At 34.2% G+C, this 16,757-nt stretch overlaps 1 protein-coding gene across 1 annotated transcript; it reads right to left on the bottom strand.

Moving 5' to 3' along the window:
* Window positions 1-14,295: 14,295 nt before the first annotated feature.
* LOC113326301 (cytochrome P450 71B20-like) lies at window positions 14,296-14,874 on the bottom strand. Its single transcript, XM_026574054.1, has one exon. The coding sequence runs from the start codon at window positions 14,872-14,874 to the stop codon at window positions 14,296-14,298; it is 579 nt and encodes a 192-aa protein (XP_026429839.1).
* Between the last annotated feature and the right edge of the window lie 1,883 nt (window positions 14,875-16,757).

The following is a 16,757-nucleotide window of genomic DNA, read 5'->3' as shown; positions in this document are numbered from 1 at the left end:
TCACAAATTTAATATATTTTGAAAGTTATTTTTCGAGATATCCAAAAAGAGTACCCATATAACTATATAATTTTCACTTTTTAAATTTTTTTAATTCACGCTAGTGTACAACTATGTACACATTGGCAAAATACAGAAAATCCAACATTCATGATAGCTAGACTGCCACTCTAGTCTACACATACTGGAGAAAATATTAACCATGCCAAGCTCTTGCAGAATAATGGCAGGATTTGCATAGGATGGTTTAGCAGTTAACCTGTATCCAGGAAAAACCAATAAAATATAAGAAACCAAAGCTTGAAAAAAAATTGATAACCTTTCACCAACAACCACATAAGAAACAAAGCAAAGAAACAGATGAAAAAAAAAGTTAGGCAGTTATTAAATTAAAGGGACACAATCCATTTGGGAATAACTTCACAAACTTAATATCAGCAAATACGAACCAAAGTTTCCCTTCCTGACAAATCATTCACATGCTGCAAACCAAATTGAAACATACTAGAGTTCAATAAAACTTCCACAGGAAAAATATAACTTTCAAAACATGCATAAAGCCGATCATTCACAATTGCACACAAACGTATTTTTTCATGGAAATTACCTAGGTGCACCAATATGTACACTGTTGTAAAACATGCGAAACCTACTTTTTTATGGAAAATACGCAGATGCACCAATGTGTACACCCCTTCCAAACATGCAAAAAAACCGATCACTCATAACCACATATAGACCTACTTTTTGATGGAAAATACACAGGTGCAGCAATATGTACACCATTGCAAAACATGGATAAATACGATCATTCATAACCACACATAAACCTACTTTTTCTTGGAAATTCCACTAGTGCACCAATATGTACACACCTCCAGCACATGTATAAAACCTAAATTTACAACTAAGATATCCTAATGCACAAAATCATATTATCAGCTTAAGGTGCGCATCAAAAAGGGAACCAAGTATACAATTAGACCAAATACCTATCACCATGTTGCAACATATTGGGTTGCAAGCATAGAAGTAAGGCGAGGATCCATCTTTATCATCTTTGACCTTCATTTCCCTTGCAATTGAGAGAAAGAAAAGGATTGACAATTTGAGACACATATATTTTACTAATGATCTAGTGCCTAAAAAATAATTTGATACCCATCCACATCAAAAGTTTTAACATATAAGATAAGAAAAAGACAAGCACAAAAACAAGGCTCTAACATTACTGGGTGAACATATATCTCATAATAACAACATAAACATAACTACATGCAGAGCACTCAAAACTACTAGATAAATCAAGAAAAATGTGAAATAATTAGCTAAAACAAATTCATACCAGAAATAAGAATCATAGTTTCCCTTCCTAACAAATTTGTCACATGCTGCAAACCAAATTGATACATACTAGAGCTCAATAAAGGTATACAACTATGTGCACATTAAAAATCAACATGTGTGAAATCATGTGCACAATAACGACCAATAGGTGTACAATTATGTACGCATTAACTAACAAGTGTACAACAGTGTGCACATAAAAGTCAACATGTGTACAATTATGTAGACATCAAGAACCAACATGTGTCCAAATATATATCCAATTGCATATATATAACTGTATCCTATAAGAGCATGCATACAAGTATAAGTTTAGGAGTAAGAAACCACGTAATGCTTTTCATTACACAGATATAAATCATCCTTTAAAGTATAAGTTTGCACCAGTTTGTACACCCTAGTCAAGTATAAGTTTATAGAGTTATTTTTTAACATGTGCACTAGTTTGCACACCATAATTTCCATGTAATGATTTTCATTGGAATCAGATGTGATCCTTGGATAAGAACCACAAATTAAATAAGATATAGTGCATTGCGTATAACCGGTGTACAAGCATATACACCTCGTATAACATGCACAATAAAACCGGTGCACTTCTACGTGAACCGCATACAAATAGTATACAAGAAAATACACATATATCTTAGACATTGCAAGCTGACCAACAAATCTACACTAGCTGGTCCTCCCCCAATAAACATCAAGCTTACTAGTTGGCTCTCCCCAATGATTAATTAACCATTGAAACTGTAGACTCTATCTTGTTGTAGTCTGTCATAAATAAGATAAAAATGATATATCAACACTTTAATTTTTAGAAATCATCCCTTCAATGAACTCAGTACAAAGATAAACATTTTATTGTTCATTTTACGAGATACTGGTTAGTTATCATACAACGTAAAAATCGACAGGTTTTGCATTTTATTTTTGGTAAGGGAGGATTTCGCTTGCTTACAAACCTACCTTTCCACCCAAAAATCTCTTGCTTACAACATTATGGGTTTCTGACCTGTATCTGCTAGGTATTTCACGTTTGATAAACCAGCAAATCCTATAAGTAACTTAGCGACATTTTAAATTTAGAACATATAAGGGATCTGTATCTATTTGTTCTGCTATAAACTTGTGTACCTGCTTTTTAGATTCGTCTAACATGCAGTAAAATGCTATCTGCAATCAATGATCAAAGAAAAAGGGCTAAAGTGATTATCAAAATGACTACCGAGTAAAATCCATTTCATAAGACTACTACTGTGAACTGTTACCAATAAGCAATTCATAAGGCTCTATATCAAGTTGTTGAAGCGAAGGAGATAAGACGCTACTACCATGTATATAAATATGGCCTAAAGTAGATGTGAGTCTCTGGTATCATCTTAAAATCCCCTCTTGTTAATAAGATAATTTACTTTCGTCGTACATGTCAAGCACCAATACTATCACTTGCACTTGCAGATGTAGCATCGGAAATTACTTGATCTAAACAATTTTGAAAAAATTTCCTTAACCCAATCCCTTATTTCTAAAGCTACCATGAATCGTTCACATTACTGACGGGAAGGCATGGATCTCCACATGTGTACCAGTTTGTACACCTCATTTATTTACGCAAGCATAATCTTATGAAGTAATTTTTTTCACATGTACACCATAATTATTTATGCATGCTAAGTTTATGGAGTCAATTTCCCACATGTGTACCAGTTTGTACACCCCGTTAATTTACCCCAAACATAAACTTATAGTAATTTTACAACAAATGATATTGTAGGGAATTTAAAATTCGATAAAAATCCATATTTTACGGCATCCATAAAAAACAAATAGCTACATATACTAAACTCACCAGCTTATATCCTAGTGTGATCTTGAGCTTGTGTCATTTAAGGAAGTTATACCCACTTATCTTTTAGCTGCAAACAAAAATCGTGGTAAATACGATAAATTGTGTATTGCCAGATTAAAATAACCACCTTACAAATGTAATGCAGGTTGAACTTATATACCTAAGAAAATATTAATTAAGCTCCTCAAATGATCATTGTCCCTCACTACTTCTTTAACCAACTTTTCAACAATTGTCCCTTTCTACATTCAGAATAAAGGATAGAAAATGGATCACTGAATATGTCATATACAAAAATAAAATAAAAATAAAACAGTGTTTTAAACTTTCTCAAATAATATCCTAAAATTAGTACAAACCCATATTTGGTATCACAATAATGAACAAGAAGGTACACAAGTTTTAATTACTACTTGAAACATTCTAAGGACTACTCAATCTTGTAACAACAGTAACTATAATAAACTTTAAAATGAAAACCGTTGTATAATCAACCATCGTATACCTCAACATCTCCAGATTTGATTGCAGCAGGAAAAAAAATCTGTATCACCCCAATCAGTTTCCTAGGAAGATAACGACTAATACTAGTCGGCAAGGAAGGAAAAAAAATACCCTGACGAATTTTCATATTAATGTACGGAATCATACGGATTGTGATTGGGTACAAAATCATACCCAATCTCTTTTCCCGTATCCCCAAATTTCAAATTCGTGAATTTTTTCTGTTTCGTTTTGATTTTTTTTTTCATCAGGATAGGATTAGAGTTTTCTATTGAAGATTGATTTTGAAAATTATTTGGATGAGTTTTAGTCGTCAGGTTATGAAAGTTTTAGCTAGTTTTTTGGTTTAGTAAGGACAATTTGGTCTTTTAATATTTTTTAGACACCTCTTAACACACTACTTTGGATGGGTTTAAATTTTGTATACCCCAATTAATCTGGGTATATCCCAATCCAACCAGGTTATTTTATAAATGATGGTAACGAAGAAAAATGGTTAGGTCAAAAGGATGGTGTAGAACCTAGTGATCGACAATGGGCAGAATAAAGAAAACAAAAAATGTGAGCATGGTAAACATGGACAGTCCTGTAAGCACCAAAATTTGTAAGAAGAAAACAAGATTTCAGCGATGGATTTGTCAGTGCAACCCTAATGCAGATAAATCAACTTTTTACTTATCTTTTATGCTCAAGGTAAAAAATTGTTAATCAATAACGGAGTCATGCATCTCGTTATTGCCTGATGTAGAAGTTGGAGTAATTTGGAAACGATGGAAACTCAACGGCTGCAAACCAGATTTCATTTTCAAGTTTATCGTATCTTTAAGGCTTTATCTTATCATGCTTCATATTTCAACATTCAATATTGGACACGTCAGCTAAAATCAACATCCAAGCGGATTCAAGGTTGAATCAAATTAGCGCCATATGATTTACCACCAGGCACAACTGATTTAACGCATAAGATTAGAGTTATTAGATTTTAGCATTAAAGAAAAATCTAATGGTTAATAATAGAAGTGCCAATGGTTTGGCGCGATAACCGTTAGTTTTAATTTCTAAAATAAAATATAATAGCTCGGATTTGAAGCACCGTATGATTTGACAAAAAAAGTAAATTTGGAGCGCCAAACCATTTCGTGCCATAAATTTGATTCCATATTGCATTCAAGCTATTTATATGGTCTCATATCGCTCAGGAAACATCCATACTCCATAGCCTTAGCTAATAAGGTGTGCTTCGGATCCTCCATGTTGACAAGGCCTCTTTGGGAAGTTAACCCCTAGGAACAAAATCACGTACCTGTGTAGGTGTCCAAAGGGTGGGCAATATCACCAGCCGTGGTCAAGGGGGTGTTACAAACTTGGTATCGAATCCGAGATTGCTAACTCGGGGGTGTGGGTGTAATATCCCCATATAGCTCAGGAAACATCCAAATCTTGGATGATGAAGCGCGCTTCGGATTCTCCATGTTGACAAGGCCTTTTGGGGGGCTAAAATCTATGGAACAAAAACACCTACTTGTGCAGGTGTCCAAAGGACGGGAAACATCGTTATCCGTGGTCAAGGGGGTGTTACAAACTTGGTATCAAAGCCGAGGACGATTCTCTTTGCGGTGTGGGTGAAATATTCCCATATAGCTAGCTCAGGAAACGTCCAAAGCTTGGTCAATAAGGTGCGCTTCGGATTCTCCCTGTTGATGAGGCCTTTCGGGGGGCTAACGAAAAAAACCAAAAATGGATTTTCGTCACGGTTGACATAGTCACGGTAGTTATTAGAAACGAGACTAAAGTCTTGTTTGTCCCGGGTAAATGTGTAATCGTGACCACTTCGTATCTCTTTGGGCACGGGCATGTTCGACGCGAGTCTAATACATCGATCCGCATTTTCTTAAACACGAATACACGATGAGAAGTTAGAACTCCTTCGGTTTCTTAACCCACATTCTACTCTCCCACGACCTACGTACATCTCCACTTTCCAGTTTATCTTGATGAATTTCCACTTTCATTTTTACGAACAATCTTCTTCTCTCTGTCGTTCATAATCAAATGAAACCCTTTGTATGCCCGATATGATTTCAGTTGATTCAGGAGTTTCAATCAGACAACCCATGTTGTTTTTGTCCAATTACATAGTTTGAAATTCTTTATGGTCAAAATTAGAAGAAAATGTAGTGAATAATGAGGCTTGCTCTTTTACTGTTTCAAGGTAATACTGCTAGTAATTTTTTCTTGGTGCTTTATTGGATCTACACCAATTTTTTTTATGGTTGCTACGATTTTGGATTTTTTTTATTGTTGTGCAATTTGGTTATCTCTGTGAAAATTGACTTTTTTTTGGGTGAATTATCTATTTTCTTATGGAATTAGGGCAAACGATTTTATTGTGTTCGATTAAGTTCCAGCGGATTGATTTCTTTTTTCTGGTAAGAGTCTCCAATCGTTATCAAATTTTTGGTTAATAGATGTAATAGTGTACTCGAGTATGAAATCAGGGATTGAATGTATTCTAGAGTTTTCTTATTTGAAATCAAGGTGAATTATTTCTGCAATTTTGATTGTATTTGAAATTTAAAAGTAGGTACCCTAAGATAAACATTGCTAGATTGTGGGAAATCCATGACTTTCTCTATATGTGAAAAATATGTTTGTTTCTTCGTTGGTATCATATTTTGTGTTAATTCCTATTGTATTTTAAAGATGAATTGGCTTTCTATGTTGCTTTGACAATGAACCCAAAGATCATAATGGCAACTAATCCAGTCGAGAACTTAGATTCTCGCACTTATAAGGCCTTTCTGAATCACAGACTGTATAAAAATAAGTTTCACCTTCTTGATAGACTTGCTAGTTGTTACTATATGAATTCCTTATGGGTAGAAATTAGTTAACCTTCATTAAAGCTTCCCCTGTCAACTTCTAAACTTCTGGTTGTGGTCGACTTAATTATTTGACAATCTTGAAACTTGTAGTGTAGTAATTCAGATGTGATTTTAGTTATTGAATTCATCCGTCATCCTATCTATTTGGGATAAAAAAATGGAGACAAATTAGCCTGAAAAATATTAGTAAAGTTTAGATCTTATCTGTTTTAAACTTAGTACTGTTGTATTAGCAGTAAAACTTATGCTTTGATTTATTTTTGTGTAGGTATATAGTGCTATGATGAATAGGAACAATGAAATTGATGTTGAAGACTATGTAACTCGCCCAGATATAATCATATAGTTTTCATGGATGAGGCTAGGTTCCAGCAGGCAGCATCAATAACTGAGTTTGATTGGCTTGGTCATGAATACCTGGGTTCCCATTCTGAAAGGTTTGTGATAGTGTTGTTGTTTTTTGTTTTTGTTAAAGTACATCAAAAAAAAGTACATAAAAAAAATTACATAAAAAAAATGCTAAAAGTACATAAAAAAATTCCTGAGATGGTGCTTGATTCACGTGTTTGATATCCTTAACCTAATGTGGCTTTGGTTTTATGTTACAACAGTACCTATAAGATATACCCAAAGAGGCCTTTCCTTATGAGACTTTAGATATCATGTTTCATTGTCGTGGTTTGATTGCAGGTAACATTTTGTCTCGTCAGCTGACATATTAAATAAGTATGAAATATTTTACCGAGTTTTAAGTCGAGTGATTACTTTTCTCCTGCATGTTTTTCATCGAATTATCTGAAAACTTATACGCATAATGCCAAATCAAGGGCTGTTGATGCTAGTTTTATAGACTGTAAATCCATGTTGAGTTTGTTCAGTTGGATGAACTGCGAAGGTTCGTAAATTAATGATGCAACTTCTTAATGGAACAGAAAGTTAATTGGTATAAAAACTTGCTTTATTTCATTTAGAGCCACCACAATTGGCTTGCGAAACTTACTTTTGTCGAAGGTGTAGTTTAGCTTATAGTTGACAGTCAATATAAGGAAGGGGAGGCAATTTTATCCGGTATATCATCTCTTTTCACATGATCACTTAATTCTGTCGTTGTGGTGTCCAGTTTCTCTATAAGTGGTCATTGTACTGTGTTGTATATATCTCATATGCGATTTTTTTTTTCTGTAGACTCAGGCCACAACCAAACTTAAAGATTTTTATAAACTGAGGCTTTGTTGATGAAGATCACTCTTCTGATTGCATTTGATTGAGGTAAAATTGAGTTCATTCTTATGGGGTGGTTTCTAAGCCTACTTTTTTCTTTATTTATACATTGTTAGTCTTAGGTCTTACATGATCTCTTCAGTTTTTTTGTTTTGTTTTTTGTTCTGTTGTAGACCTTTACACTTGACAGGGATTCTGGTCTCTTTTTTCTTGCAAGATATTTATTGTGTTTAATATCAATCTCCAAATTCTTTTCTGTTGTATCACATGGTTAACCACCTGACTTCATTTTGTAAACAGGAAGTCGTGGAACTTGAATAATGGAGGGACATACAACACTAGAAACACTGTTAAAATCTTTCTTTGTGATTTGAGACTGAAAACTTGCACGTCTTGTATTTGCAATAGAAATTCATATTTATGGTGTACAAATGTCTCTTCCCCTTGGACAACATAAGAATTGTATTGGAACTTGACGGATACACTTTGTTTTGTTTTTCTCTTTTGCAGCCAAGCTACATCCTAGAGATAGAGTTTGGAGGAGCTCATGTAGTGCAATTGGGCACGGTCATATTGAGTAAAACCTGGAGTAGGCATGCATTGGAAGTGCAGCTGTCCTTTGGGAACTTTTTTGAGGCCTCCCTTCCTTCTGTTGTATTTATATGTTTTGATAGTGATTTTGAGATGTCCTTCTTAACTCTTGCTGAATTCGTATATCAATATAAATGTAAACTATGTTGATTGTGCAAGATATTATCATATTCAATGCCATGTTTAGTAATTGTAATCGATAATACTTCATTGTTTTGCCATTTTCTTTTTCACAAGGCATATGAGATATATACAACACAGTACAATGACCACTTATAGAGAAACTGGACACCACAACTCATTTATGAACTCATCCAAATCTTACATATGTTTTACAGTTCATAAATGAGTAAACTTGGTCACGGTGTCTTCTAGCATCCCGTGACTAAAGAACAAACTTGTCACGGTGTATTATGAAAATCCGTGACTGTTGAATCTGTGGTCACAGTGGATTTTAGATATAGCCCCGAAATTCACCGTGACCAAATATTAGACTTTTGGACTCGCAGGCTTTGGTCACGTTTTTTCAGAAATGAATCACCGTGACGATAGACATTTGGACACGGTAAATTACTGTGACTAAAGGCCATTTTTGTATTAGTAAACTTGCCTTTCCTATCAGGTTTCCATATAAGATAATCTTCACCAGAGGAAGGAACATTCATGTTAACAATGGAAGAAGAAGTTTCATGATTAAAGAGAGAATAAATGAGCTCATGATTCCAATTCCTAGTACCAGGCACAAACAAGATCACAATAACCCTTTGTTATTAGGGTTATTAGGGTCTTCGATTAGGGTCTTCTATCAGTATGATCCAGTATTTTAGTTTAGATTATGTTTATGATCACAAAGGGTTATTAGGGTCTTCGATTTCCACCAATTCAAACAAGATGAAATAAAAATAACAAAGACGTAACCAAGAAAATGAAAGGTTTGTTAGGGTCTTCGATTTCCACCAATTCAATCATATAAAACTATAATAATCTCTATTTATTACTCAAGACAAATATCGAACTCAATCTCATGTCTCGGAAGATGGTATATTAAATTATAATATATAGTTTCTCCGCTGTAATCTCCTTCGCTTAATGGGTAGTGATTCTAAAGCATTACCTATCAATCCTAAAGCATATCACGTCAATGATTTTATCAAAGCACGAAATATCAATTGAAAAGCATAAATAATCAAGAAAATCACATGAGCAATTAAACGCCAAGCTATATTAAGAGAAAATCACTATTCAATCAAATCATTATTAGAAATATCATCATAGAGTTCATATAAATAAATTGGCTTCTATCTAAACCCTACATGGCTCTAGTTAGCCATGGCTTTCTCAAAAGCCAAAAACAAAATGGAAAAATGAAAACAAAACTCCAAACCCCTTTTTTTGTTGCGGCACTGTGGCCGGGTGACCCCCATTTTCATTTTGAAACAACACATAAATATAGCCCACAAATGAATTCACGTCGTCTCCGCATCACCTCCCAATAGAAGTCTGCCACATGTCATGAAATACAATCCGCCCAATAATATTGTGCCGCGTGTCATAATATGACGAAACATTGTAAAGTATGAGCGAATCTCCACTTTCCATAATATATGAAACCACCAAGGAAATGAATTAATTTCATTTAAAAAACATGATATTTTCTTGCATGTGCTGGGCCCACCTTAACTGTATTTGCACAAATGACGTCATTTGGTCTCAAACATTCCTTCAGATTCTTTATATATATATAGAAAGAGAACTTATGTAAGGACAAGATATGTTAATATTTCTTTTTTCTTCATTTTCACTTCATTTGCACGTGGTCATGGAGGTGATATTCTTCAATTCTTATGCTAACAATAATAAAGTCACTCTTGACCAATCTTATGTGGCATTAGCGTGCTGACGTCGACTCGCTTCACCATGCATTAATTGAAGAGAAAATTAAAACTTGTCTGCCCATTGTGACCTCGGCTGTGAAATAATTCTATGTTGCTGATATATATGGAGATACCAGGCCAACATAATAAGTGCTGATGATATATAGAAATACCAGGCCAGCATAATAAGTGCTGCTGATATATAGAAATACCAGGCAAACATATTTGATCATTGTGCTTGCTGATACATGGAAATACCAGGCCAACCCCATTTCATCATTGTGGTTGCTTATACATGGAAATACCAGGCCAACCCCATTTCATCATTGTGATTGCTGATATATGGAAATACCAGGCCAACCACATTTCATCATTGTGGTTGCTGATATCTGAAAATACCAGGCCAACCACATTTTGCAATTTTCGTCGCAAACACCATTAAGTCTCACATTTTGCTGTTTATTCGCTGGATGATTGAATTCACTTGTACTTTCTACAAAAACACTAAAATATTATTAGCAACTAAAATATTGTATCCTAGCTAATATAAATATGGGTATAAAATGTAGCATTTACATGCTTATCAATAACACCTTACCCAACTTTTTCGAGAGCAACCTGTATGGACTAAACCTTAATAAGATTCCGAGAGTAAAAACTTAATCAAGGAATAATACCAAAGTAGTTGATCTCTTTCTATACACAATCAGTAACTAAACAGATACGAGTCCGTAAACCTGATTGTAGTGTAAGAGAAACTTGGATGGTACCAATGACCAATATCAACGATCAATCAAGTCTTATCCAACAAACAAGGTTGGATTTAAAAAATATGATTGGTATACGCACAACCTATGATATTTTAATTATATAAAGAAAATATAATGAGGAAAAGAAATAACATAGAAATCAGAAATTTTGTTAACGAGGAAACCGCGAGTGCAGAAAAACCCCGGGACCTAGTACAGACTTGAACACCACATTGTATTAATCTGATACACACACTATCTAGCCTACTGACAAGATAACTTCGGACTAGAATGTAGTTGAGCCCTAACCAAGTCTCACACCGATTAAGGTATAGTCACGTTCCTTAACCACTTGAGTCTTGCAAAACCCTACATACTTAATTCCCCTAACTAACGTCCTTTATAGCCTATAAATTGCTACAACCCGAAGTCGAAGACTTATTAACAAATCTGTATCCCACAGATATGTCTATTCTATTTGTTACTTATTTTGATACAAGATCAAGGTGAACATGAACTAACTAATAATCCAGTCTTACAACACCATGTGCATCCTAGAATAATAGTCACCTCACAATAACCTAACTAAATATATAGAAAAATTATCGTGGAACCACAAAGTTAGAGACGAAGTACTTTGTGATTTCTTTGTATCTTACCTATCGGAGATAAATCTCGAGATAATATTAGAGAAGATTAAACTCAATACGATAGAAAGTGTAATATCAGGATACATAACTACAGATAAAATAGTTGGATCTGGCTTCACGAATCCCAAACGAAGTCTTTAAGTCGTTAAACCTAGTAATGGTTTTTAGAAGAACTAGAAACCTAGGTTAAGAGATAATCGACTCTAGTTTGCAACTAGGACAGACGGAAGTGTCGGGATTAGGTTTCCCAGTTGCTGGACGCTCTCCTTATATAGTCTTTCAAATCAGGGTTTGCTTGAAAAAAAAACTAAGTTATCTTGGTAAAAAAGCTATCAATATTAACCCTTAGATGAAAACCTGGTTTCAGATTCAAGCTAAGTTGGCCTAGAAATAAAACAACTAATATCCACCGTTAGATGGTTTATCTTGATACACACAAATGAAATATACGCTTATTTAGATAAGGATGAACACCTAAACATGTATAACAAGTTGTCTCAATAACAGTTAACCGAAGTTAGCCATATGAACACTTTTAGCTTAGGCATTTTCATCAAACACTTATAGATTCAATTTGATAATAAATCATGATTTAGATGAGTGATAAAATGTATCTAAAATGTGTTTAAGAGAGTTATTCAAATGCTCAATATCTCATAGAAATATATGTGAAGCATTCGATACATTCGGCTTGGTTTGTAAGTGTACAAAGTACATATACAAGAAACGATTCATAAACATTATGCCATGGGTTGCAAACTGAGTTTGCATACCTTTTAAAGCATTTAAAGTTCAGGGACTTTAATTCGTAAAAAATCCTGAGTTCATGAGTTTAAACAATTTTAGTTTGAATACGAAGTTTGTGAACAAGTTGTCTTAACTTCCGATTTTAGAACATAAACTATTAGTTCTCAAACATAATTCACAAACTATAATTCCAGACCTTGTCTAGTTTTGATGTTCGTAAAAAATGTTTGCGAACTACAGTTCCGGACCCATCACAGGTGAACCTGTTCGCAAACAAGAGTTCTGAACCTAACACAGGTGAACCTGTTCGCAAACAAGAGTTCCGGACCCATGACTAGTTTCACAGTTTGCATATATGATACACATAATGTGCTGTATCCAGACATTGGTAGTAGTTCTAAAAACTCTCGATAATCAATTTGAAACATCTTTAGAAGAACGACAATGGTAATCTTACACATTCCACTAGATTCAAGTAATTTTCAAATGATTATTTAATCAATAGGTAACATCCCGAGTTAACATCAAATGATTGTCTCACACAAATCATGTAAGATGTCCAAGGTAATTTTCACATGATCATCTTGACTTAATTATTAGTTTCCAACAAAGTGAATTGTTCTTAACTAACGTTGACAAGTAGATGAATAATGCATTCTAATCTTTAAACTCCTAGTTCGAGAATTATATTAACGAGATAAACTCAACTTGAAATTTCAATGTGTATATAGTATAAAGTCTATATAGCCATAAGACTTAGTCTCATTTAGTAGATAGAATTGAATAGACATCTGAGTGACAAGAAAAGTTTTAGTCTTCACATATCTTTTGTCTTCGAAGTTCCTCAAAAGTCTTCAGTACGTAGATCTTCTTCTTCAAATATTGGTGAGCGACGTGAAGTCTAATGCTCAACTACACACTTCTATCCTAATCCGAGACATGACTATCAGTAGACTAGAAATCAAGATATAGTTCTGATCAACTAAATTTGACAACAAGCTTGAGATAGAAACACTTGTAAGTTCGACTGCGCAATGCTCTAAAAAAATAAAAAGCAATATCAAACATTTGTTTTGATGTAGTTATGTGGTGGTTTAATCCAGATTTCGCTTCTCTTCTCGACACTTCTATTTTGCATTTGCAACAGATTGATTCTTGAAATGACTTTTGAAATCACCCAAGTCTTCTTCAAAACTCTTTCTTTAGAAAATGTCATCTTCCATATATCCCAAATAAGGCAAGAACCCAGAACGAAGTACTTATCGTAACCATCTGACAACTACGTCTTTAGCATCTTGACAGATATTTAAGGAAACCGAGTAGATTTACAGATTAAATGGTCGGAGCTGATTCCAAATTATAACATCATTCATCCGTTCTACAATTAGAAAATTGGATCACTTTGCACTATATGTCTCTTTCTTTTTGAGATTTATTCATAATCGATATCTTTTTTGTATTAGAAATTTGGTTATTTTGTATTTTGATGTTTTTATTAATATCAAGTACCCGTATAACCACTATTTTAATTTTATTGATCGACCGGAAAAAAAGACTTAAAATTTAATTATATGATTGATAGGAAAAAGAAAGAAAAAAGAAAAGAAAGACTATCAAAATTTAGTTCCTTATATCCTTCGAGATGTGTTGGTATCACATAACCATGTAATATGCATATATAAATAGCACACAATTACCCATGCAATATCATGCATCATACATTTAGCACACAAATCACTCATGCATTATACATATAGCACATAAATCACTCAGCACACCTGGAATATCACGCAGTATACATATAGCTCACAGTAACCCATCAGCCATCACCCATGATATATCAAGCATATACATCATACAATCTTTTATTTTCTTTTAAATAGATTTCCTAACCACATGCTTGATGGGTACAAGTTCAAGTGGATATCTACTCCCTAGGCCTGCAAACTCCTCCTTGTTTAAGTCTTCGCTTGTCAATCCTTCTGGCAATTCCCAATTGAAAGTACACAATACATTGGCAAGGACAAACTCTACAAACACAATTGACATATTGATTGCAGGGCAAACTCTTCGACCTCCTCCAAAAGGCGTGTATTCAAAACTTTGATCTCCACCAAAATCAATGGAGCTGTCTTTAAACCTCTCTGGCAAGAATTCTTCTGGATTTTCCCAATACTCTGGATTTCTTCCCATCACCCATGTATTTATTAACACCCATGTCTTGGGATATATGTCGAAACAACCAATTTTGCTGTGTTTCATGGTTTCTCTTAAAAGGAATGAAGCTATTGGATGCAACCTCATAGTCTCTTTAACTACCATTTTCAAGTATAGGAAATTATCAAGGTCCGGTTCCTCTACCTTTCCTTTTGAGCCTACATAGCTTCTGATCTCTTCCTGAACTTTCTTCATTGCTTTGGGATTTTTAACTAGTACTATCATGGCCCAATTCATTATTACTGCCGGTGAGTCTACTCCACCAAGATATAAATTCTGGTAATTTTTAAACAAAATATCATAAACATCAACTGGTATATATAACATATAAGTTTATGCTAAAAATGTAGAAACCAATAAATTAAGAAAACAACTCCATCATCATCATGTTTTAAACATTTATATCTTAGGGATGAGACGTGGGCACAGATTTTTTCTAATCCACACAGCCTGCTGAACACGGAGTACTATATATAATTATAACAAAAAAAAAACTGCTGACCTAATTAACTACAGAGAAAAGGAAGTTAATTCTACTACAAAACTGGGTATCAAGTTTTTTGAGGACTTGTTCGGCAGCTTCAACGGAGAAGATTACAACTGTAGGTACACGACCATATTGTAGAAACATGACTGGACCATATGTGTTAGATAGTTGTGACAGTGCTTGATGATGAGGCTGTTTTATGAGTTGATGTAAGTTACCAATGATTGGAAGCTTCGGAGGACCAGGTGGGAAGTTGGGTTTTACTTGATCACCGGTCTTTCTGTTTTTGATTGCAGTGAGAAAATATAGAGGAACGAGAATAAGCGGGACAAGTAGTAGGAAACCGTAAGGAAAAATCTCCATACTAGCTTAAATGAAATCACGCTACTATTATTTCCTTTGTTGTGTGAATGGTGTTGACCGTGTTGTTTTCCGAAGACACCAAGATGAGGTTCTTTTTATGGATGACAATGTACTATGATGATAATGTACTATGAATCGAAGGGTAATGATCATACATTTGTAATGCATTGTATGTCCCTTGAAGCACCGACACGATGGAGTGTAGAAATTTACACCCATTTTACTAGTTGGGTAATATAGTATGTCAGAAAAATTAGTATAATGGTTAATTTTCTTCCCGGTGGGCTGACCTAACGACATAAAATTGAGCTTTTTTTTTTAATATATTCGATATACTATAACATTATGATCTTCGCATATAAAAATTATTTATATATAGAAACCTAATATATATAGAAACCTGTCCGAGTCTTGATGATTTTGAATTTTATCCGTGTCCTGTGGCCGTGTCAGTGCTTGCTTCTCAGATCGACATCAAGTTGCCCTTTCAAGGAATAGAAAGGTTTCTTTTTTTGGTATGACAAAAGATAACTTTTTTGTTTAATAGGAAAGAAATATATTAAGAACTTAAACTAGATTTTACATAAGAGGAGTATTTCATGAGTTTGGTATGACAAAAGATAACCTTTTTTTTTAATAGGAAAAAAATATATTAAGAACTTAAACTAGATTTTATATAAGAGGAGTATTTCATGAGATCTCCAAACTCTTGAGCTGAGACTCGATCCGCACATAAGAGGAGTATTTTATAAGATCTCCAAACTCTTGAGCGGAGACTCGATCTGCTGACCTCATACCTGAGTATCAGACTCCTGGTCAACTGGGCTAACCTCTGTAAAAAAAACTTACTATTTTTTTTCTTTCATTTTTACTTCTTCACTTGATTTTGTGCATTCTTTTGATTTCTTAGTATAAGATCTGGAAGATAGAAAACGTAATGTGGGTAGGAAATAAGAAAAGTGGGGATAGGAAAATTGAGGATGGAACTAATGTGGGTAGGAAACAGGAAAAATGGGGATAGGAAATAGGTAAAATCAAATCTTTGTAGTCTCAAATTTTTTAAGCAACTTTTGGATGTCTAACATCAGGTAAAAACTATAGGCCCCCAAAAAGTCAGGACCGGTCTTGTTAAGGGTTCGCAAGCTGCTAGTACTAAGCTAGCCCTTTCTTACTTTTTGTTGTAAGGATATGGTTTTGCAACGTGCATGTGCAGAAAATTGCTTACTTTTTTTTTGCATCAAGCTTTTGGATCCTTGCAAATTTTCCTGCA

This window comes from Papaver somniferum, unplaced genomic scaffold (genome assembly GCF_003573695.1).
Source record: "Papaver somniferum cultivar HN1 unplaced genomic scaffold, ASM357369v1 unplaced-scaffold_10, whole genome shotgun sequence".
NCBI lineage: Eukaryota > Viridiplantae > Streptophyta > Magnoliopsida > Ranunculales > Papaveraceae > Papaver > Papaver somniferum.
Note: the sequence above shows the minus strand (reverse complement) of the source record. Positions and strands in the feature narration are given on the sequence as shown.